We start from the raw sequence: 23,251 nt of genomic DNA, 5'->3' as shown, positions 1-23,251 counted from the left end.
CGCTCTTTTCCATTTGTCACCATACTAGAAGTTTTTGACTTCCCAGAAAAAAAACATATCTGTGCATATATGCACTGTGAACTCGGTATATAATTTATCATGGACGGGTATGTAGAAGAATTTTCAATCTTGATTTATTTTCAAATTTTTTGTTTCTGTTGGTAGAGCAAAAAAAAAAAAAAGATCTTGTAGATATTTTATTTATATGTTGTATATATTTCTTTAAAGCTTATTTGCATTTTTTTACATATATATAAATATTGCACTTATTTGCTCATTTTGTGAGTAAAATATGTTCCCTTAAGGTGATGTGTGAAATATGTTATTTAAAACATTTAATAAAGTTTAATGGATCCGTTTCTTTATTTCTTTTCTGAATTAAACCTTAAGAAAATCTCCAATGACAGATGTTCGAATGATATTTATAAATCCTTCATGAATGAAAGACGAGTAACTGAGCGAGCAATACAGTGTGTGAACTTATATTTTACATGTGTAATCAACAAATGTATTATAGTATCCTATACTTGTCATTTTATCCCAGTTTGTACAGCATCCCTTATCTACATTTCCCATACATGTTACAGATGACATTATCAGTGTATCTATATCTATAAGTCTCAAATAATGTTTGTGTGTATATGTCTTCCCCCTGTGTGATTGGCCCTGTGTTCCCCCTGTGTCATTGGCCACGGACACTCCCCCCCACCCCCCCCCATTGCACCTCTTGCCCTCACTTGGATTAGGAATCTCACTTAGCAGGACCATCCACACCACTACCACCCACCGCCGGCCTCACCTCTCCCCCACCACCAACCGTCCTCCCCCCTGGTCACACCACTCTGTGTCCCTGTCTCCCGCTGAGGCCCCCAGCCCCGGGTAGCACCTCCACCTGCCCCCCCCCCCTGGGTAGCGCATGCCCATGCCCCCCGGGTGTGTCCCCCACTGCCCCCTGTGTTGGTCCACCCCGGACCCTGCCCCCCCTTCCTTTCCCCGGTACCCCCGTCACATGCACGTTGCACGTGTGCTCCAGCGGCCTGCGCACGCTGCGGCTCCAGCCTGCGGCTGCTCCCGCTCATCGGGCACTTCAGCCTCCTCCCGACGCTGGCTCGCGCCCTCTCCAGGTTGCCGTGTGCTCAGCGGCCTCCGCTGCATGCTCTGCCCCCCACCCGGGACCGACCAGTCAAAGCGCAGGACAGGAGAGAGGCGCCTTCTGGACCGGTGGGAGCGCGGAGACTGGACGGAGGTGGCTGGTGTTCGCCGGTGGGGGGAACGGGCGGGTCCTCACTGCAGTTGTTGTGGGTGCCCGAGGACATGTGTGTGCTCCTGTGTGTGTGTGACACTGTATGTGTGTGTGTGACACTGTGTGTGTGTGTGTGACACTGTGTGTGTAGGACACTGTGTGTGTGTGTGTAGGACACTGTGTGTGTGTGTGTGTGTGTCACTGTGCTGCGCGTGGGGGGGAAGACCGGAGCAGCGCAGGGGGGGGGAGGACCGGACCTGCGCAGAGGGGGAGGACCACAGCTGCGCATGAGAGAGACGGGGGGGGAGGTGGTGAGAGGAAGGAGCGGGAGGTTTTGGTCCCGGGCAGCGCCGGGTCTCTCAGCTAGTTAACAATAGAAACAAGTGTGTGCTTCTACTTTTTTTTATCATTTTTCAGTGGACATTTAGATTTCTCAGCCAATCTTCAGAGGTCAACAAAAGTTCCAAAAAGTTAGCTATTGGCAGTGGCAAGATGAACACTTTCAGTGCCAGAGAACCCAGAATGCTTTGCAGCGTCAATAGGTTAAATGCTGGTGATGGTCACGTTAAAAAATAAATAATAATAATGTTTCCTTGGTGAACATGTTTTGGATGATTTAAAAAATTTGATCTATCTAATTTATCATTTGTTGAGAAGACTGCTTGTCTATTATACAGACTACACAAATGCAGTTCCAAATTCTAGCTGCTGTATTGGTCCTGATGAAAAGGAAATGTAGGTTGTGATACCTTTTAGTGAACCAACATTATAATTCTTCATAGATTAAATAATAGTGTACGTACTGTAGCTTTTAAAGGAGCAGTTCTCGCAGCTATGCCTTTTTAAAATAGGTTGAACCACATTGATTTCAGCTCCGGGCACCCCCTGCTTCCCGAGATACTTATCTTGGTATGGGGTGCTGGTAGGAGCTCTTTCTGGGTTCACAATATGATGGCTTAAATGTCACGCGTCCTGCGGGCCAATAGGAAGCCATGACATCATCCCTTGAGACTTAATATTGTCCGCGTGATCGGGGCATTTAAAATGAAGAGAGATACCGGCACCCCCTAAGGAGGGTAAGTATTTGGGAAGCAGGGGGTCCCCAGAGCTGAAATCAATGCAGTTAAGCTCTGCAGACCCTCTGCGTCAATCCGGTTAAAAAATGCATCGCCGCGAAGACTGCTGTTTTAATACTACTCTCTTCTACTTCAAGTGATCTGCGCACACACAGTCTTAGGTCTGTATTGCAAGCGCGTGGCGCACGTTTCGTGTACATAGGCTAAACGATGACGTGCGGGACTAGGAGGCGTGGGCCATGACGTCACAAGGGTAGGCCTCACTGTGATTGGCTCACAGTGGCACGGCAGCCGCTGGAAAAAACATGTGTCTTTCCACACAGCTGTCGCGTCAATGCTCTGCCGTGTGCGCGCGCGCATCTGCAATACATACACTGTCATAGAGAGACGGGTATTTCTCATCGATGCGCGCATGTGCTTACCATAATACAGGTCTACGGCCGAGATTAACAACAGGCAGAATCCCTATGAGGCTGCAGGGGCAACCGCGTTTTGAAAACAAAATGTTTTTTGTCTTTTCAAGCAACGGTCGTGTCACGCGAGAGGTTCAGGCAATCACGGTGGATCCAGCCTGGTGACACATCCACCACGCCTCCCCAATCACTGGAAGCTGAATTCACCCATCGCTAGAGCGAGAGGTGCACACAATGATGTAAACGCGTGTCGGCACTGACTATAGTCTCGGTCTTGGCGAGCTCAAATCCCAGTCCCATAGTATTATGTTTCTATATTTAATAGTGTCAACAAAGTCAACAGTAAACAATGTTTTTTCTTCTCATAAGTATTGGGTCATTTTGTTCAATCTCTTGGCCAAAACATGCTAAGCCTGCAACCATATATTCACTGGGGGGAAGGGGAGAGAGGTGGGGGTTTACCCCGCTCAGCCACTGACTAAGGAGAGTAGAGACTGGAGTGGTGCTATCAAGGATAAAGGCGTATAATGGAGAACACGGAAAAGAATCCCAAGGGATGCACTCACTGAAATAGGAACTCAAAATAAATACATTTTAATGATATCAAACAACAAGTTTTCTAATTAAAACCTAACTAAAGGAGCGCATGTTTGTCACAGCGAGGTATGGAGTACTGACTACAAGCCTAATCCTGGATATGAACACTGTATTAGTGATCCAGGCAAAGGGCTAAGTAGTGATAACCTGGTGGTAATGATGGTATAGATAGGCATCTGCTCAGGTGAGTATGGAAAATCTCATCAGAGGTGTTCACACTCAAATCAAATAAATAATGGGGTAGGTACATAGAGCCAAAATTGGTGCTGATGTGCCACTTTTCCCCCAGGAATGAGGTGGGTCGGTATGGTTGGCCCTAAGGATACCTCTGTTCAAATGAAGGATAAGGTATTAGGTGGGTTAGCTGACATTTACAGCCGTAATGATGCTGTTAACATAAGGTCCTGCTGCATGCAGGTACACATAAGGTTTAAGCCAGTCCCCACTGTATTTCAGTTTCTTTGTGAGAAGTATCACTGACCATAGAGGCCACAGTTAGACAGAGGCAGTTGATAATAACACCCCTCGTACCCCAGAAACATATAGCTGGCAGACTGGCAGAGTGCCTGATACACGGGATAATTACCACAGGAATCCTTCATCAGACAGTGATAACGATCATACTGTTCCTAGCTAGTGGGATCCGCATTTGGCCCACATCATTATTAGCTAGGTTGAGATTAGCACTCCACGCCGTGATATCAAACTGACCGGACTACTAACTAGTCGGTCGCGCCGATGACGTCACACAGGACGTCGCACCCGACACGTGTTTCGTTCCTGCCTTAGGAACTTCTTCGGGGGTGGGCGGGTCAAGGCTCCCTGCAGCCTTATATCCAGTTGGGTTGTCATAACAACCTGATAGCGTCGTCGTGACTCTGTGTGTCGTGACGTGTACAGGGGGGAAGGACTGATTAGGGAGACTTGGTAAAAACGGGTCCTATTGACCCTAATTAAGGTTTTTTAAAAGACATATAAGGCGAAAACGGTATACTCCATGAGAGGATCGGAGCAGGCATACTCCAACGGACATGAAATAAATTATAAATGTTTTAAAATGATGTTCGATTCTTTGATTTCTAATGGAGCAGACAGCCTCCCTAGTGCATGGGTATGAGAGAGCTGAATGTTCAAATCAAATAAGTAGTGATGTTTGTTTGGGTGTTTTTGTGACAAATAGAGGGAGTGGTAAAAGCGGATTCACAAAAAAGGGGTATAAACGAAGCCCTCATTAAGGCCCCCAGGGGATAGAGGACCCAGGGTGTAAATCCATCGGGACTCCTTTCTTAATAGGGCAGTATCCAAATCGCACATAATGTCAATACCTGGAGAGACTTCGCAGAATAAACATTTCTATATTCAAGCAATATGCAAAAATATTAAAATAATCTCAGCCATTCTCCCCCCGCATTCCTCAGGGAGGTGACATAAATCACATCAAATACACCCATTTTGCACAGAAAATGTATGCAAATGAGATCTATTTTGACACAATTTATCTGCACAATTCTTAATGAATTTGGCAAGCGGCAGAGTCGTATCGCTTCAAATTGCAATGTGTTTTCATGCAGTTTTGTATGGCAACAATTGTAGTTTAATAAATAGGATTCTTTGTCGTCAACAAGTCACATTATAAGTACCATGCTGTCTAGTTTGAAAGCACCTTGGCAATTTACTGTTTTGCCAATTGCATGTTTCACTAGATTTTCTCTTTCTACTGGGATATACATTTTCATATTTTAAGTTCAAATAAAAAGAAACATTTTTTCACTTCAAAGTTTGAATAAAATTACTTTTGTTTATTCATTAACAATTCAATTAATAAAAGTTCTTCAGTGTAGAAGTAAACTGCAACTCAATGATATTATTTGTATATAGCATACTATGTACAGAATATTTCTGGCGCACAAATCCCTGTCCTGTAGAGTGTAAAATCTAATTTTGGGCCCTGAGGCATAGTGAGATAAAGTAACTAGCCAAGGTCACAAAGACAATGGATTCCCCTGGCCGCTAAGCTGCCCATTCACATGTTCTACATCTGTTCAGCCATGTAAAAATTACGTTTTTTTTTTATATATATATATATATATTTTTTTTTTTACTTTCTTTAACAATACATATAGTATTCCCCCAAATATAAAATACATTTAATGAAAGTGTATATAGATTGTCATTAAAATCGTTATCATTAGCCATGCAAAAATACCACTGTTGTACAAAAACTGTAACGCTTGGTGAGTGAGAAGAGACTGTGTTATGGTTTCTTTCTTCTTTTGGTTATAAATTCATGGCTTCTGTCAGTTTCCTTTCTTCAGGGATACCATTTACCTGCAAATACGAACATTCTTTCAGTGATTTCTCCAACATAATGTGCATTGATCAAATGAAAGCAGCAATCCCCACTGCTCAACATTATTGTTTGTGTTGTTTTTCTTCCTAGCCGGAACCCTGGTCTCCCAATGTCGGGGGACCCCTGTCTCCAGAGTTCCGGCACCAGGCAAAATACCTGTGAGACCAGTGCTTCCTCTGGCGGCCAATAGAAAGCTGCAACGTCATCAGGACTTCGCATCAGCGATTTCTATTGGTGGCAATGTTTGTAGTCCTGGCCGACATATGTTGTTTTTTTTTGTGTGTCAAAAACAGCGCACAAAAAAAAAACCTACAAATATCTTGGTAATCGGTGGTCCCCGGGGCATCGGCGGTCCTTGGATGACCCCAGGTTCAGGTAAGTCTAAACGCACATTTGTCATTCTGGGAGGAGGGGAGGATAGCTGCTTTGTCACTTATACTTTCCTTTCATTAGGTTAAAAAAAAAAAAAAAAAAACTGAATTACCCTAAACAATATGAAAGTCTTTTTTACCCCCTGTTCTTTCAACCTATTACTTTAATGTTGTTTTTGTAGCAAATGAAAATAGGTAAATGGGTTGATTTCAGATCTGTAAAATATTCCTATCATAGTCTGAGAAACAACAGAAGCAAGTTGATTATACTTGCCTCAAATCTTTGAAAGGTTGTCATACGAAACTCTCCTTTGGATCCCGAAAGCAGTAACAAAGAGGAAGAATGTAATGAAATCCCCAGGCCTATTTTTTTATACATAAATCTGGTCCCCTTTTCTTTCCTTTCACAGTATCCTTATTAGAGTTCTGTAATCAGATCTTTGGGTAAAATAATATTGCCGAAGGTGTGTTTATTGAAATAGACAACCATTTACATATTTTATGTCCTTTAATGTATGTTACCACATACTTTAGTGTACTGGAATTGTTTATCACAAGCCAACAGTGATATAATATACCCAGCACAATAATAAGTTAAGGCATTTTTGGTATTGGAGAAGAAATATGTTGGCATGCCTCTGTTGCTGTACTACATCTGTTGTAACCTACAGATGTAGTACAATTTAATGTTTTTTTGTATCTTATTATAATCTGTGCACCGTGTAACTCCTACTGACACTTCTCAAGTCACAAGCTGGGACAGACAGGGCAACATTGATGCAAAATGCTTTGATACTGTACATAAAAATAATGATAATGATTTCACTAATCTATAAAATGGTCACTACATCTCTACAGCTAATACCTCTCCCTATACAAAGTGGCATCCTGCTGGCTATCCCCATTGCTTTGTTATATTCCTTGCCTACTTTTAAGTCTGTTGAAGACTCCCAGGTTCCTTTCCTCTATGGAAGTATACATTTGATGTACGTTGAAAATTGCATTAGTGTTCATGGCATGTATGCTTTTATTACTTGTAATATAAATTACCCTATCCGTGATTTTAATACATATTATTTAGACAAGTAAACATACTGTAGCACGGAGCAAAATAATCATAAACGCATACAGTACAGTGAAGCTGTATCTTTTGAGCTGAAATATTATCAAAGTCTAGTGAATATATCAATAAATATGGCATTAATGCTGTTGCATGTAAGTATATATGCATATGTTAAAACTGCTCAGATGGGGGCCTAATTTCCTTCTGATGACCACCTGGGTGGGCTCTCTGCCACTGGGTTAGGCCCCACACCACAGACAGGACCCGGGGTGGGGGGGTGTAGGGGGGAAGCAGAGAGAGCCCATAGGGGGGGAGGGAGGAGTGAGCCGTAGGGGGGGAGGAAGGAGTGAGCCGTAGGTGGGGAGGGGGGGGGTAAAGAGCCCATAGTACTGCCAGTAGAATACCGTTCTGGCTGCTAAAATAAGTGCTGGAACAATGTTCCGGCGCATGGGAGGATGGGGCCCTGAAAGTGGTGACCCGTGGTGCAGCTGCTGTTTAGATGAAAATACTTGATTATAAAGTTTACTGAATCTCATCCATAATGAGCTACAATACTAACCTGCATTTTGCTGCTGTGGTATAGGAGTCTGATGGGGCAAATTCCTATAAAAGGGTAATATGCATTATATATTATGAAAAGTTAGGTAAAACAACTTGTCAAATACGGTCACACTGAATTTGGATCTTCTGTACAAAAGGGGCCCATTAAAGCATAATCCACTGAAGTATTTGCCTTGTCATAAAGAGTGCAAGAAATGTATGCAATTGGTGTAGAAACGCGCCGTACACATTGAATTACTGGCCATCGAGCTTTGTCTTAAACGTAATGGTTACTTGTCAATTTTGTGAGGTAAATTACTGGTCTGTCTTGCACCCATCATTTTATTTCCTAAACAACAAAAATGAGAACGCATTGCTCTATGAAGAATGACTACGTTGCAGCCTAAAATAACATTGTGCTGTGTGAGCGTGAAACTGAATAAAGATAGCAATAGCTGTCCTAATATTACCATTGGTATTCCATGGGGTAAAATTCTCACCTCAAAACTGCAATGAAGCTTTAAAACTCATTGTGCTACAAACAATGTATGGCCTATAATTAAATAAAGTACTATATAACTACAACTAAAAAGTAACATGCTATGAAACGTTCTACTGAGGTTAATTAACTATCCTATATAACTCAATCATGTGTGCAATGTAAGCCGCACCCACCAACCGTCTTATTTCAATGGGCATCAACCAAGTTGTGTCCTGTCTTTACTAGATTTATAATTGGAAAGGGAGGGCAATGACGACAATATAATGCAAATGTTCTCTTTCCCATTGCTATCCTTTGCGATGGGAAGTTGATAAAACCACTATTTTTATATTCGCCTTCAGTTCTTTCAGAGACTATAACGGTCACAAGCTAGACATAGTCAATTTAGAATAGTTGAAAAAAGCTTGACTCAACCTGTAAATCATAATTATACTGTAGGTGTGATGGTTGCACCCATTGTCACAGCACATTAAATACCAACATTATTACACAGTTAACTAGTGGTAACAAATACAATTTGAGCAGCTTAAAAATAGTAAATTTACCGTATTATCTCATTTATATTTGTATTATCTAATTTCATTTAAAATTATTCATTTGTAGCAAAACTGAACAGCACAGGACCGTTAATCCATTAAAATAAATAGAATGTTTATCACTTAATTTAAAACCACTGACCATGCAGATTTAAAATAGTGACTTTTTTTAGGGGATATTTTCAGCTCCTTGTCCTTTCTAGACAGTAGTATTCTGTACAGAGAAACAGACAACTTTTTACGTAAACCTAAGTTTTCCATAACTACAGTAAGTGTAACACCGACTAATATTTTTGGGAGTTATCGCTCATTATACCCCATCACTGCCAAGCTCCAAAGTCCAAATAAATGAGATATGAGGATTATAGATCATCCACCAATACAATTTAATCATAGAATCCGGCATTTAATGCTTTCAAATGTTTATGGGACCCATAGGCAATAAGCAGTTGCTTAGTTTGCGTATGCCTCAACGCTTCCTCTGACAAGCCTTCACGTGCCAACTTCTGCCATTGCAATGGGTGCCATCTGTAGACTGTGAGCTGGACTGTGAAGCATACAGGTCTGATATGATACTTACTGTTGTGTTTGCATCAGTGGCATGTTGGTATTGTCATAGTTGTCTGTGTGAAGAGGAGGTACCATTTCACCAGTAACTGGGTGAAACACTGGAAGTGTTGAGAGTGGCCATGCAATTTCCCTGTTCTTAGACATGTCTCGGAGCTCTTTGGTAGATTTCTGAATAGCGCTGTGGTGGACTAGTTGAATACTGTGTAAAAAAGGAAAAGTTGTTGAAATTGGTGCTTAAACATTCTCTTTTACGGTTTCACAAAACAATATTTACATTGCAAATACATACAGACGGTCAAGAACAAATGTTGCTGTAATATATTTTCCAAAAATAAAAGCAGCTGTGCCACCTACAAACACGCATAGTAATCGTCATTATCAGGCAGCACTTATTGTTCAAACCAGACGTCTTCCCCTTGTATGTCACTCCAGTAAACCCCTTCATATGTTAATCTGAAATATAAAGGCCTTGCAAAGATGAACTCCAGCCTTTGTCCTGGCAGCTTCTGTGGTTGACAGATGGTTTCCATTCTTAGCCTCGCCCACATTCTGTTGGCCAGGGGTGGGCGACTCCAGTCCTAAAGGGCCTCCCGACAGGTCAGGTTTTAAGGGTATCCCTGCTTCAGCACATGTCCAATAAGTCGTTGACTGAGCCACTGATTGAACCACCTGTGCTGTAGAAGGGATATCCTTAAACCCTGACCTGTTGGTGGCCCTTTGGTGGACTGAAGTTTGCCACTCCTGTTTCTCTCCAACCCATCCAGTTTAGGAATAAGCAATATCAAGAAATGTCTGTTGCAGAGCGGCCTTTTGATAAATAATATTGAAGGCGAGGCATAGCCAGAGGGGCAGTTCCACATAGCAGGTCAAAAAAACTATGAAGTAACTTATTGTAATTAGCTTCCGGAAGATTCAGGCTTTTTTGCATCCTGTTAAAATAAGTGGTTCTCTTTTCTCTAGATCCATATAAACTATTAATGTTCATCTGTTTGACAAATGATAGCTTCATAATTTCTATACAAACAATGGACAAAATCAAAACGACCAATCACCTCTAGTTTTTTTGGACTGACAAACAGTCTTTTCATCTAACGACATTAAAGATAGTAAAAACTCTCAAACCCTTTTGTTTATTACGGAGAAGGTAAACATTCAAACCCTTATTTAAATATGATTAAATTTGCCTGATATTTTTTTTCTAACTTGTCAATCAACTACATTTAGGCTATTAAACATGCCACTTTACCTATTTCCCCTTTGTCCTGGGAGGTCCCTTTAAACATGTTATTGGGCATTTAGACTTTTATGCCGTTTTGTTTACATTTTAACTTACTTTTTTTAGAAGCTGAATCTGATGGTACGACTACTTTCAAATGTTTAATTGAAATACATTTTTAAAAAAAAAGATCATTTAAGAAGAACTTTTACTGTAAGTGCATTTGACCTACTTTGTGCCTGAGACACGTATAATTTACATACACCAAAAATAAACTCCATGTTTTATTAAGAAGGAAATCAGACCTACTGTAAATAATTTATTAATTATTATTGAAACATTCAAAGAAGTAAATTAATTAAATCACTATAAAAAATTTACCGGATGGGTGCGCCCCCCCCCCCCCCCTCCCAACTTTCACTTTTTTCCCCTCCTCTCGCTTTGTCCTTTGTCCTCAGCGCTAGTTGGCCCTTTTCACCATCTGATATGTGGTCACCACATTTATTTTAATGTTCACAGATAAAGCTATGATTTTGATCGGTGCTATTTAAAGCTATCCACTCTTTTCTCTATTTCCCTATTTTCACTGAAAATATAACGGTTTGTTGTTTTTATCAATGTCTTTGGGTGTTGTTTATTTTCTGTTTACCCAATAAAAATATCTGAAACAAAAAGAAAGAATAAAAAAAATATATATATACTGGATGGGACTGCATCAGTAAGGACTGCACTACAAATTGTTGTAGAAGAGAGGGCTTTTAAAAAAAAACATGTAACTGCGGTAATTCTACAGTAAAACATCTGGCAGCATATTCACGGAACCTGTTCAAGAGGGGTCTCATTCTCACGACCACACCAGAGGTTTAGTGAATGCTAATACCATTCATTTCGCCAGCATAAGATCATGCTAGACAGCTTGGTGAAAAACACCCTTCATTTGCTTCCTATAGTTGGTATTGTTTTCTGGGGGGGTTTTATTGCATCTTCTGAATACCACCGTTTCTGTGTATGCAGTTTTTATGGCAAATAAAACGCTGTATAGAATCAGTAATCTTCATTTAGATCACATGCGCACACATTTTAATATCGGCATCACTTTATTTTTGAAGGGCCTGTTTTTTGTTGTTTTTTGACACCTATTAAACCTATGCAAACTAAAAGCAGCTTTCACCAAAATAAAAATAAATCATGAGTCAATGTGAAATATGAGACACGTGGATGGGTCATGACAAGCTACCGTGAAGTGAAGATTACATGGCAACAAAAATAACAGAAAGGAGACACTTACTCTGGCGTTTGCATGTTTCTCTTTTCCCTAGAAACAAAACAAAATGTATGAATTAAATAATAGAATTGGTATTTGAAGCATTTAAACTATCTGTGAATGATGGATCTATATGAGCCATAAATGCTGCTGCAAAAGGCAGTACTGTACATCAGCATTTACTAGCATGGGCTGAATTCATCAAAGTTTACTGACTATTGAGACTGAATGCTCGAGCCGTGTTGATTAGGAGTAGAAGACTACACTGACAATCAGAATGTCAGACAATCTGGTTCAGATGGTTCAAGTGAAGGATTTCGATGTTCAGACTATTAATCACAATGCACGTATCCAATTGTTATTGGGTATTGGACATTCATTTACAGGGTTATTAATTATTGATAATGGCTATCCATAAATTATCACGGTTTAATAAACGCCCCCAAAAGTGCCCCTGTTGGAAGGCAGGTGCATGTAAAGGATCACTAACATTGAGAGTTTAATTAACCAGAGCACAGACGGGGATATTCTGGCAGAACCTCCGGCTTATGCTAGCCGAGATGGAAACTGTGGCTCTGACTGGGAGTAAAAGTTCATGAATTCCATGAAGTGTACATGGAAAGACATCAGTGGGTGAAAACACAGAGACAATGGACTGTACGAATGTCAAGGACAAACACATAGATGAATGTGGAGATTAGGGAACACGCTTCTGATTGAAATAAACTTGATGAAATAATGGAACGACGGTGCAGGTGAAGGATGATAGTTTTTCTGTTACTTGCTGCTTTATTATATTTCATTTAGCCCAATACTAGAAATAAGTTCTCAAGTCTAGCTAGGTACGTCCTATTTGTAGGCTTCAAAGTTGGGGCTGTTTGTGATTATAAATTCACACACCATTGTAGTTTAGTTTCTACGTATCACCAGTTTTAACACCACAGAATTGCATATCCTCCATTTTAACAACATTTTATCAACCTTACAATTGTTTAAAAAAAATCTCCGTACTCCGTTTTACCAGTTAAGCTACGTTGCTTCTGTGAATGTATTTCTACAAGTCAAAGCAAAGCAAAGTCAAAGCATTTTTCACAATACATATATTTTGTTGTGTTCAAATGAAGCATCTGCTACATGTATTATTGGTATATTTCACCCCCACAGTGCCAGCATGCTTTTTCTTGATCACAAAGTAATCCGATAAATAGTTTACTGGCAGATATCAATGCCCATTTCTGCTTTATAGGTGTAACCCCACATTGTGGGTCACTTTGATTTCTTCGGGGCTTCTGAATCTGGAAGTGTTTATCAATCAAGTGTGCACTTGAATCTTATCTCACCCTGTCCTTATTAGGGAATCAATAAGGCAAAGAGTAGGGGAGACTCCGGCTGTACAAGTACTTGCTGAACACATTATGAGATCCCACAAAGGGAGCGGCCAGAGGGGGGAAATAAAAAGGCTACATTTAAAAACTAAATAAAAAATGCAGAGGTGTCAGATTTGGGGAACAATGTATCAATTACCCAGATGAGACCCCTTAAATAAATTCACTTTGGTCCTAGGAGGGATGGCCCCTTTCAGGGCCCATAAAGAACATTTGTCTAATGGACCTGTAATGCATTGTTTTGCTTTGTATTAAAATATTTTGCAACCCGTTAGCAAAGTGGTTCATTGCTGTTCTAGGTATGTGCTAAATTGCATAAAATATAGCAATGTGAAAAAATATTCATGCTCTTTTACAAAAATGTCAAGTTGCCCCCCCCCCCCCCAAAAAATGGTGAAAACTGGGAAAATAAAACCTCACCAAGCGCTGGTCATTCCTCGTAATGAGGGGATTCCAAACCGCGTTCAAAATTCACTTATGTCAAATTACTTTGCAAATGTCTTCAAAATGGCATACACTTTTTTGCCACCATTCACACAGATTCATGATAATGTTGTAGATCAGGGGTGGGGAACTCCAGTTCTCAAGGGCCACCAACAGGTCAGGTATTCAGGATATTCTTGCTTCAGCACAGGTGGCTATATATGTCGGTCTTCAACTCGGCCACCTGTGCTGAAGCAAGAATATCCTGAAAACCTGACCTGCTGGTGCCCCTTGAGAACTGGAGTTTCCCACCCCTGATATAAAATCAATAACATCCTGGCACTTTTTGTTCCTGAAACTCCCCGAATGTTTTACTAGTTGTATAGTCGCCCTGTTTGGGTGCTCTGACTTTTCTGAAGGTTGCTACTTATGATTAAAACCTTGTCCTTGTACTCACATTCCTTCCCTGCGGCAGCACATGATGTAACCCAGTATAACAAAGAGCACCAATGCCACGGCTGAAGGCACTGCCAGCGTGATGAGGAAGTCGGAGTAGTAGTCTCTGCTTTTCAGAGTGTCGGAGGGAGGTTTGTACTCCCCAGCATCTGGCAGTATCCCCTCTCCCCGCACAACCTCCCGAGGGGCCGGGACTTGCTTTGTTTTATCCACCTGACACACACAGACAAAAATGATGCACACTGAAAATTAAGCGTGCCACATAATGTTAACAGTTAGGCCGACATGATTGCTATAACAAAAATCCAGAGAGGGCTTTGGTTACCTGCCTACATTTTTGCAGGTAACCAAAACCAGTTACACCATAATTGGTATAGATAGCTTCTTTTTTTGCTTTCTTCTCACATAGATCAGGGGTGGGACACTCCAGTTGTCAACACCACCAGCAGGTCAGGACAGGACACCACCAGCAGGTCAGATTTTAAGGATATCTCTGCTTCAGCACAGGTGGCTGTATATGTCAGTCTGACTGTGCCACCTGTGCTGAAGCAGGAATATCCTTAAAATCTGACCTGCTGGTGGTCTTTGAGGACAGGAGTTGGCCGCCCCTGCCAGATATCCTCAAAGTGACGATGTAACATGCGAACTGAAACATTGCAACTTCTATGTCACTTCCATACCGCACAATAAATCATCTTCTAGAACAGCGGTGCGCAATCTGTGGGGCGCGACCCCCAGGGGGGGCGCGAGACTGCCGACGGGGGGCGCGGGGTTTACAGAGGCCCCGCGCGCTTCCCGAAGGCACTTAAATTAAGTGCCGGGGGAGCTGCAGGGCCTCTGTAAACCATACTTACCCGTGGCTCCGGCGGCTTCCTCCCGGCGTCGCCATGGCAACGCGGCGTCAAAATGACGCTGCGGGGTCATGTGACGTCACGTTGCTATGGCAACGTGACGTCATTACGCCGGGGCGCGGGTAAGTTGGGGTTGGGGGGGGCGCGGGAGCGAGGGGACAGCCGTCAGGGGGGCGCAGGGAAAAAAGTTTGCGCCCCCCTGTTCTAGAAGACATCTATGATGTAATTACACATTTCCCACAAAGCATACAATATTTAGCCCAGTTAATTTAAGATTTTATTTTTTTATCAATTAGGCTCTGCATGCTTTAGTTTTAAATGTGGCTCCGATTAGTTTTTTTTTTTTTTTTACATAACGCTGGCTTTGAAGCAAGGGAACCAAGTGTCAGGTCTCCATGAGACGATGTGACATGACGGGCCCACGGTTACTAAGCAGTGCTACTCGATAAGACACCTTGTGGCAGCGCTTAGTAAACATAAGAGAAAATGTGTGACAATTACGTGCCTTAAAGTGTTACTGCAAGTTGTGCTTAGACATCGATCAATAGCGCACACAGAACCTGCAAGAACCTTTAATATCAATAATTATTCATTCCCGTTAGAAATAATAGTATACACATTTCATGACAACTCATGAAATATTCAACATACTCATTACAACAGAAGATATTGAAGCTATTTGAAGTGATCAAAAGCCAAACAAAATATAGATGTGTGAAAAATATCACCATGCACCAAAAATAAAGCGAAGTAGCTTAAGTGGCAACTTAGCACATGTGTTGGCTGCAGAATGCTATTCCTCACTCCAGGAAATGAGTACTATTTTATCTAAGGTATACCCAATTGACAATACACACCACACAATTCATTTAATAGAGGGGAAGCAAAAATGTTGATATTATACATCTCTCATAGGGGGTTATTCATTAAACTATGATAGTGTAAGAGCGCTATTGCACGGAAACCACAACCCACTTCAATTCTTATTTCTACAAATATTTTACCAGGAAAAAATACATGGAGAGTTACCTCTCCTTTCCAAGTATTTCTTGGGCACAACATGGGAGTTTGTGTGCGATAGTTCCTCCATCGGCACTATTGCAGTTTAATGAATGAATAACCCACACATAGTATTGAAAACAGCAATGAGCCAGATCCACAGAGCTCCGTTAACTCAAGTTATCAGATTCAGTAACAGACTTTATGGTCCCTGAGGTTAATGCCAATCCACAAAGCTAATTATATGCAAAAACAACAGCCGTTCGTAATCTCGTTAACATAGGCTTAATGGCATGTCAAGTTAGCAGTGCCTCACGTTATCTTCAAACAGGGCTCACGCTACACCTGTCTTACCTAAAGGGGGCGCTAGCGCCCTCTCTCTTACTCTACTCTCCAGCAAAACCTATACTGTATTACACTGTCTGGATATGAGAAATGCCACCTTTAGGTATGACCTAAGTAACACATCATTAAATCCCTATGTTCATTATGTTGGAGCACTGTGGATAGGGATTATTACAAGGAACGCCTCTTCTGCCCATCATTTGCACTAACGTCAGTTATAGCGAACGCAAGGCCCGTTATGTCTAAAAGCGGCAATTGACACTGCGTTAGTGAGTTTGGAAGACACATGTTAGCACTAAATCATGCGTTCGCTTAAGTTAATGCCTTGTTAAATCAATAACCGAGCCTTGTGGATCTGGGCCAATCTTTGCTAAAATTTACAAACTGAAATCTATGAAGCGTCTGTAGGAGAAACCCATGTGTATTATGTGGTGCTCAACAAATCTCTATTAAATGGACCGGTATAACATATCAATAACCTGAAATTACAGTCAAAATCCAAATTTCTGTTTTTGCATTTCTCCAGCACCAATATATCTGCTGATAGGTTCTTCAGAAATTAATGGAATTCCACTGAATTACAGTATATTCGATTTTCAGAAGGACTTGAGCTAAAGGTTCACGTAAAGTGACTTACCAATGAAATCTTGCACCAGTCTATGTGAAACTTTGTTCGGAATTTCTTATCACAACTTATTGCCGGCTCCATCTCTTGACTACATCTAAGTTGATTTTGTGGGTTTTCTACTTCCTTTAAACATGAGGAAAAGGGGACATCTGCCCCTACCATAACATAAACACTGTAGGGAAAGAAAGAAAGCCCATGAACTCCAAAGTGATTAAGCATATTCTTAAAGCACGTCCTTTCAGACCCAACCAGATTATGATCTGAAAACATGTACACATATAAAGTGACTTGCTTGCAGCACTAATTTAGACTTTTAAAGGAAACAGTCAATGTAAAGTAATTTGTAGCGTTTGACTAGTTCCATCAGATACGAATAATGTACAGATACATTAGAAAACCTGGGGATAGTTCAATGAATAATCTAGTACTAATAGGTTTACCGAAAGCAGCTGAGATAAGTAATTCCATTATGATAATCAATAAAAGAAAAAAATCCGTTTACTTAAAGCTCTACTTTATTAAAGTGGTAATTGCCTTACAAATAGTTGTGCTGTTCCCAATTTTATCCTAAATTCTCAACTTGTTAAACATTGAAGCAGAGGAATGTAAAAAGGCCGTGGTTCTCTATACCTTCAAGCACCATCACATCTAAACCACTGGTTATCTAGGTTTTATTCATGGGAACGACATGCACTAAGTGATATTCTCTTTACAGGCAGTCCTCGGTTATCCGACACAATGCGTTACTCAAAATGGCGTTAGATAGCGAAACTTTGTAAAGCGAAACACGTTTTCCCACAGGAACACTGTTTAAATGAAAGGTTCCGTTCCTGAAGGCATTTTTAACACTAAAATACACCAAATATTTTATGCAGGCAATAAGATATGCAGCACACACATACTGTACATTATATATTGTATATACTGTATTATATATATATATATAATATAACATAATAAATATATTATATAGTATAATATAATATACAGTATAGTATAATATTATATATATATATATATAGATATATATACACGCTCTGCAACGTTGTTTATGTGTATGTGTGTATATATATATATACACACATACACATAAACAACGTTGCAAAGCGTCGTAAGAGCGTTGGATAAGCCATTTTGGCGTTGTATAATGAACATAGGTATGCATTGCATAGCGTTGGATAAGCCGTTCGTTGTAAAACGAAGCGTTGTAAAAAGAGGACTGCCTGTATTACTGAACATGTTGCAAATTCTTCTCAATGCAACAGCAACCTTATTTATTTATCAAATGTTTTACCAGGAAATAATACACGGAGAGTTACCTCTCGTTTTCAAGTATGTTGACAATACATGGTTAGGCTAAATGAACAGTGGTTAAAAGTTATGTTTACAGACATTTCATGGACAGTTACAGATAATATGTTATGGGCATATGCAACAGTTACAGACGAGATTCCAATGTGAGACATCTGAAGTCTTGAAAGAATTTAGACCAGTCGGTGGTGGATTTGAGTCTCAGGTAGGTTGTTCCTGGCGTGAGGTGCATTATGGTCTCTTCCTTAATAAATAAAATGCATAAGGGCCTAATATTCCAAAATATTGTATATATATTTCCATATTTCTCAATGCACAGTGTAATCTGGCTGTTTCATTGGTTATGTTTGTAAGTGAGACCGAGCTGATCATAGTCATGCAACTGACTTCCTGATGGCGCATAATCGCCTACTTTGTCAGCAAATATTGAATATTACTGAGAACAAATCACTAAAAGAAGCCATCTTCATCTTGCATCCTACTCTCAATGTTGTAATACATATGTAGCAGGCTATGCCAGGAGCAACAATTACCCCTTTATTGTGCAGATTCAGGTTGTAGTTGCTAGAAGCTTTTCCATGCAAAATTTGATGTGCAGGAGGAACATTCAATGTCATTTAAAATTTGTTTAAGAGACCAAGGGGCCCTTAGGGAAACTGATTCCATACTAATAACATGAACTAGAGAAACACAGAGCTTTGTTTCTCTGAACTTGCACATGTAAACTGGAGAGCTGGTTCTCAGTCACCTGATCGTGTTAGTCATGGATTTATGTAATTTGTCTCTTCAGTAATAATAGACCTTGTAGCATCCTAGGATTGTATCCAACCATTTATTTGGGTTCTACTAATCCATGACTATATTATATTCCAAATTAAAAAAAACAATTAGTCGCTGGTCATTTAAAAAAAAAAAAAAAAAAAAAAAAATAAGAAGAGGAAAAGAGGTATTGTAACAACAAACAGTGATGTAGACTAGAGATAGGCGAACCAGTTCGAATCCGTCTCCCGGAATGTCACACATTTTTTTAGACCACATCCGTCCCACCCAACGAAATTAGTCTGCGGATTGGGCACTGAAAATTCCATGCGAATCAATATAAATACGCCATGCAATGCGGGCGGATTTTTAAGAATCCGATCCACAGATTCCACAATCTGAGGCCGGACTGTTAAAAATCCACACAGATTAAACTGTGGAGAGAGAGAGATATCCACCCGCCCATTAATCCGTGTACGGATTTGTTACAATCTGGACATGGATTTTTGATTGCTCTAAAAAAAAAAATCTGAAACTGCGGATTTGCCTTTTAAAGATTGATCCGTGGACCAAAGGAACCGGACGATCCGAGGTAGATCAAAATCCGCAAAAATAAAAAGCCCCTATCTCTAATGTAGACACAAAGTATAGCGTATTCAGTGTGTCTGTGTTTACATCTTATGTAGTAGTGAAGTACCGAAGCAAGCATACCAGAAATACCGTTATATAGCTTGTGCGTGCTGGTGGCCCATCCATGGCTCCTGGGAATTGATGTGCTTGTCTATAGCAAAATGGCTTTAATATAAGTATAGGTACAGATGGAACAGCTGGTTCTGGCCCAATGTCTGAGGAAAATCCCTGAGCATCTTGCAAACACATCTAGATAGTCCACAGCAGGCTGTAATGACCCATCGGATTAACACAGTGGGGGTCCCTGCATTTTAATGGGACTCGCGCAGTGTGAATCCTACCTAGCTGCACCTGTCTATAAGAGACGCGCACTAAGAGATAGACTGAATCAGTCACTCTACCTGTGCGCTTCTAACAGGCTATTGTGCGGCTTTTATTTTAATAACATATTATTGAAGCAGGGGGGCTCCAGGGATCCCCTGCTTCCCAAGTTACAGGCCTCGGTATGGGGTGCCGGTATCCCAACAGCCATGTATATATTCTCCCGCGTTACGGCCCACGTGATCGGGAGATTTAAACAAAGCGAAGGGATATCCGCACCCCATAACGGGGCCTGTAACTCTCGAAGTAGGGGGTCCCCAAGGCTAAAATCGATGCAGTTCAGCTCTGGAGACCCCCTGCTACAATACTGTACTATTAAAATAAAAGCAGCTTCATTACCTTAGCGGCTAACCGCTAAAGCAATGAAGAGGTTAAGCCAGACTACCTGGTTTATTGGGGGTATAGGGGGTGAGTGAAGGGGGTAGTTGCCCCAGAGTGGGTAGTTATGCCTACTGGAAAGGTTACGGGAGGGATTAACTCCTTCATTACCTTAGCGGTAGTAAGCACTATGATAATTAAAGGGTTAACCCCTCCCACTACCCACCCAAGAGGCATAACCACTGACCCTGGGGAAACTACCCATTTTACCCACCTCCTCTGACCCCAATAAACATTACAATACAAACATTAATACAAAACATTGAACAATCCCCCACCCCAACACATACAGTACAGTAATGGGCAAAATCCCTATTATCCATATCTGGATAATAACTAATAAGTCTATTAAAAAATAAAACATAACCAAAACATTACCCAGCCAGCATATACTAAATTGAAGTTGTACTTGCCCCTGCCAGGATGAAGGCCATCCTCATCCTACTCGTCTTCCTCTTCTTCAGTGGGCACCAACAGTAAAAAAAAAAAAAAACTAACTACTGGCCACTAACCACTTAATCACCTTAGCGGTTATTAACCACTATGGTAATTAAGGGGTTAACCCCTCCTCCCACTTCCTACCTGGGAGGCCTAAACACCCTCGCTGGGGCAACTACCCTCATCCCCAATAAATCAATTTATTGGCACAGTGGTACACCATGCCTTATAGGCATGGTTTGCCATTATGGCAGGCAATGGGAAAGCTACCAATAAAAAAACAAGCAGCAAGTATAATACATTACATTTCAATTTAAAAAAAATGCCCACGCTCGCCTGTTAGAGGCGCGCAGGTAGCGTGACTGATTCAGTCTCTCTCTCACTGCGCATCTCTTACAGACAGGAGCAGCCCGGTAGGATTCACACAGCGCAAGTCCCATTCAAACGCAGGGACCCCCGCTGTGTTAATCCAATGGGCCATTAGTCTGGCCGCTGGAATCTCACGGCTACGGAGTGGATGCTGTATGGGTCACGCAAGTCAGGAGGGCCAGAACCGACAGTTTCATCTGTATGTTGAGGCAACAATTTATTAAAATATTTTTTTTCCCTTACATTTTCGATATCAAAATATTTCAATATTAGAAGGAAAGTGGCATATGTGTTTTACAGCAAGTTGAATTTACAGACTCAGATGAATCCAGTTTGGACATTTGGTGGGGTCATTTTGCCATGACCAAATCGCCACTGGCATTTAGCCGCCACTCACTCGCTGCCGGGCTATCTCTCCCAGATGCCCGCTACGCCGCCAAGATAAGCCCCTAACCCTAAAACACCCTAATCTTAACCCTTAATACTAACACTACCCCCTACCCTAAAAACCTAAATAACTTACCCTAATCCCTTACCCTAAAAAACCCTTAAACCTAACACTACTCCTACCAAAAAACCTTAATCCCTTACCCTAAAAAAACCTTAATGCTACCTCCTACTTTTACACTAAGACCATATTCTAATACCCTTACCCTAAGACCTTAACCTAAAACCTTACCCTAAAAACCTAACCCCTTACCCTAAAACCACAACCTTAGCCCCTTACCCTAACCGCTAAAACCCCTTAAATGAACATACCTTATTAGAAAAACGTCCGGTGGCTGAGTGTCCAGCGGCAGAGTGACTGCGGTGAAGGGTCCCTTGGTGGGCCAAGTGCCAGCGCTGACGTGGTCATGGCAAAACGGTCGTGACCAAATATCCGATTCCAGGTGAACTATTCTCTCCCATTACACTGCTATGATTTTACACCTAGCACTTGTGACAACTTCAAGCTGGTCTGAGCAATTACAATATGGCATTGGTGAATATACCCCTCAACTTAACTTGGTCAATCCAAACTAGATCATTATAACCGGACTCAAAACCAAAAGAAAACTCCAATCAAAACCTTCATTCTGAAGAAGACCCCTCGGGACCATAGAACAAGGATAACACAAAGCAGGTGAAATATTGACCTGTTTTCACTGTTTGAGCCACCTGTGCTGAAGCAGGGATATCCTTAAAACCTGACCTGTTGAGTGGTCATTGAGGACTGGAGTTGAGAACCTCTGCCAGACTTTCCAGTTGCTCGAGTCCTCCTACATTCATAAAGCAGCCCTGTTGTCATTAGAGTGCTATCATGTTAAATGTTGATCATCTAAAAGGTGTGTATTGTATGGATATGCTTACCCTTCTTTCATGTCATTGATAGGAAGAGGAACTCTGCCTCCTCGATCCAGTGCGGAAGTAATATTTATTGCATTCAGGCGATCTGGCTGCCAGACATTTTTCACGGCTCCAAGGAAATCTCCAAGAATTTCACTAGCCAACATTTCTTCCACATTCATATTTCTTATGAAGAACTCGGCTTGATACTGCAGTGGGAAATCTATTTGTGAAATATAGAAACCATATTGAATTTATATAAACAAAGAACGCATCGCCAAGGATAAGGAACGTTATATTTCCTAACAAATCTTACCTTTCATTTCTCCCTCTTTTTTTCTGTACCCTACTCCCACCCTTCTCCTTTATGTTATATAAACCCTAAAAACTTGTTTAAACCCCCACCCCCCACCCCTCACAAAATGAAGGTGCCACGGGGCACTGTTCATTTGAAACGACATATTGTCACTTTATATTTATCCTTTTAGAAAAAGAAAATCAATGTCACTTTATTTTCTATTTTCAAACTGATAGTGACTGTGAAGATGAACAAACCAAGGGCATGCCCTCTCTTATAATACACTTTTATCCCAGAAGCATTTGCAAAATGCCATGTGTTACGCTGTGCACACTGTTAGCACTATATTTATAAATATTATTATATGTATTCTATACCATCACAGCTGCAGGGCTTATTCAATAAAGTGCGACGGTCAATTGGGTGCATCAGCACGGAAAGCCATATTAAAGTCAATGGGACTTTACATTATTTATTTATAAAATGTTTTACCAGGAAGTAATAGATCGAGAGTTATCTCAAGTATGTCCTGG

General features: G+C 41.0%; 1 protein-coding gene across 13 annotated transcripts in view; it reads right to left on the bottom strand.

Moving 5' to 3' along the window:
* Window positions 1–5,107: 5,107 nt before the first annotated feature.
* Window positions 5,108–23,251, bottom strand: part of SGCE (sarcoglycan epsilon) — a 92,317-nt gene continuing 74,173 nt past the window's right edge. For 11 of the 13 annotated variants that reach the window (XM_075587319.1, XM_075587317.1, XM_075587318.1 and 8 more), the window contains 8 exons: window positions 22,445–22,643; window positions 16,838–17,000; window positions 14,007–14,218; window positions 11,766–11,792; window positions 9,272–9,460; window positions 7,673–7,716; window positions 6,325–6,359; window positions 5,108–5,657 (listed from right to left, as the gene is read on the bottom strand). In XM_075587319.1, the coding sequence (XP_075443434.1) occupies window positions 5,607–5,657; window positions 6,325–6,359; window positions 7,673–7,716; window positions 9,272–9,460; window positions 11,766–11,792; window positions 14,007–14,218; window positions 16,838–17,000; window positions 22,445–22,643 (920 nt within the window). In that variant the 3' untranslated portion in view covers window positions 5,108–5,606. The remainder of the gene's footprint in view (window positions 5,658–6,324; window positions 6,360–7,672; window positions 7,717–9,271; window positions 9,461–11,765; window positions 11,793–14,006; window positions 14,219–16,837; window positions 17,001–22,444; window positions 22,644–23,251) is intronic. The other 2 variants (XM_075587311.1, XM_075587312.1) reach the window with 2 other exon arrangements.

The sequence above is a fragment of the Ascaphus truei genome, chromosome 2, assembly GCF_040206685.1.
Source record: "Ascaphus truei isolate aAscTru1 chromosome 2, aAscTru1.hap1, whole genome shotgun sequence".
NCBI classification, from domain to species: Eukaryota; Metazoa; Chordata; class Amphibia; order Anura; family Ascaphidae; genus Ascaphus; species Ascaphus truei.
Note: the sequence above shows the minus strand (reverse complement) of the source record. Positions and strands in the feature narration are given on the sequence as shown.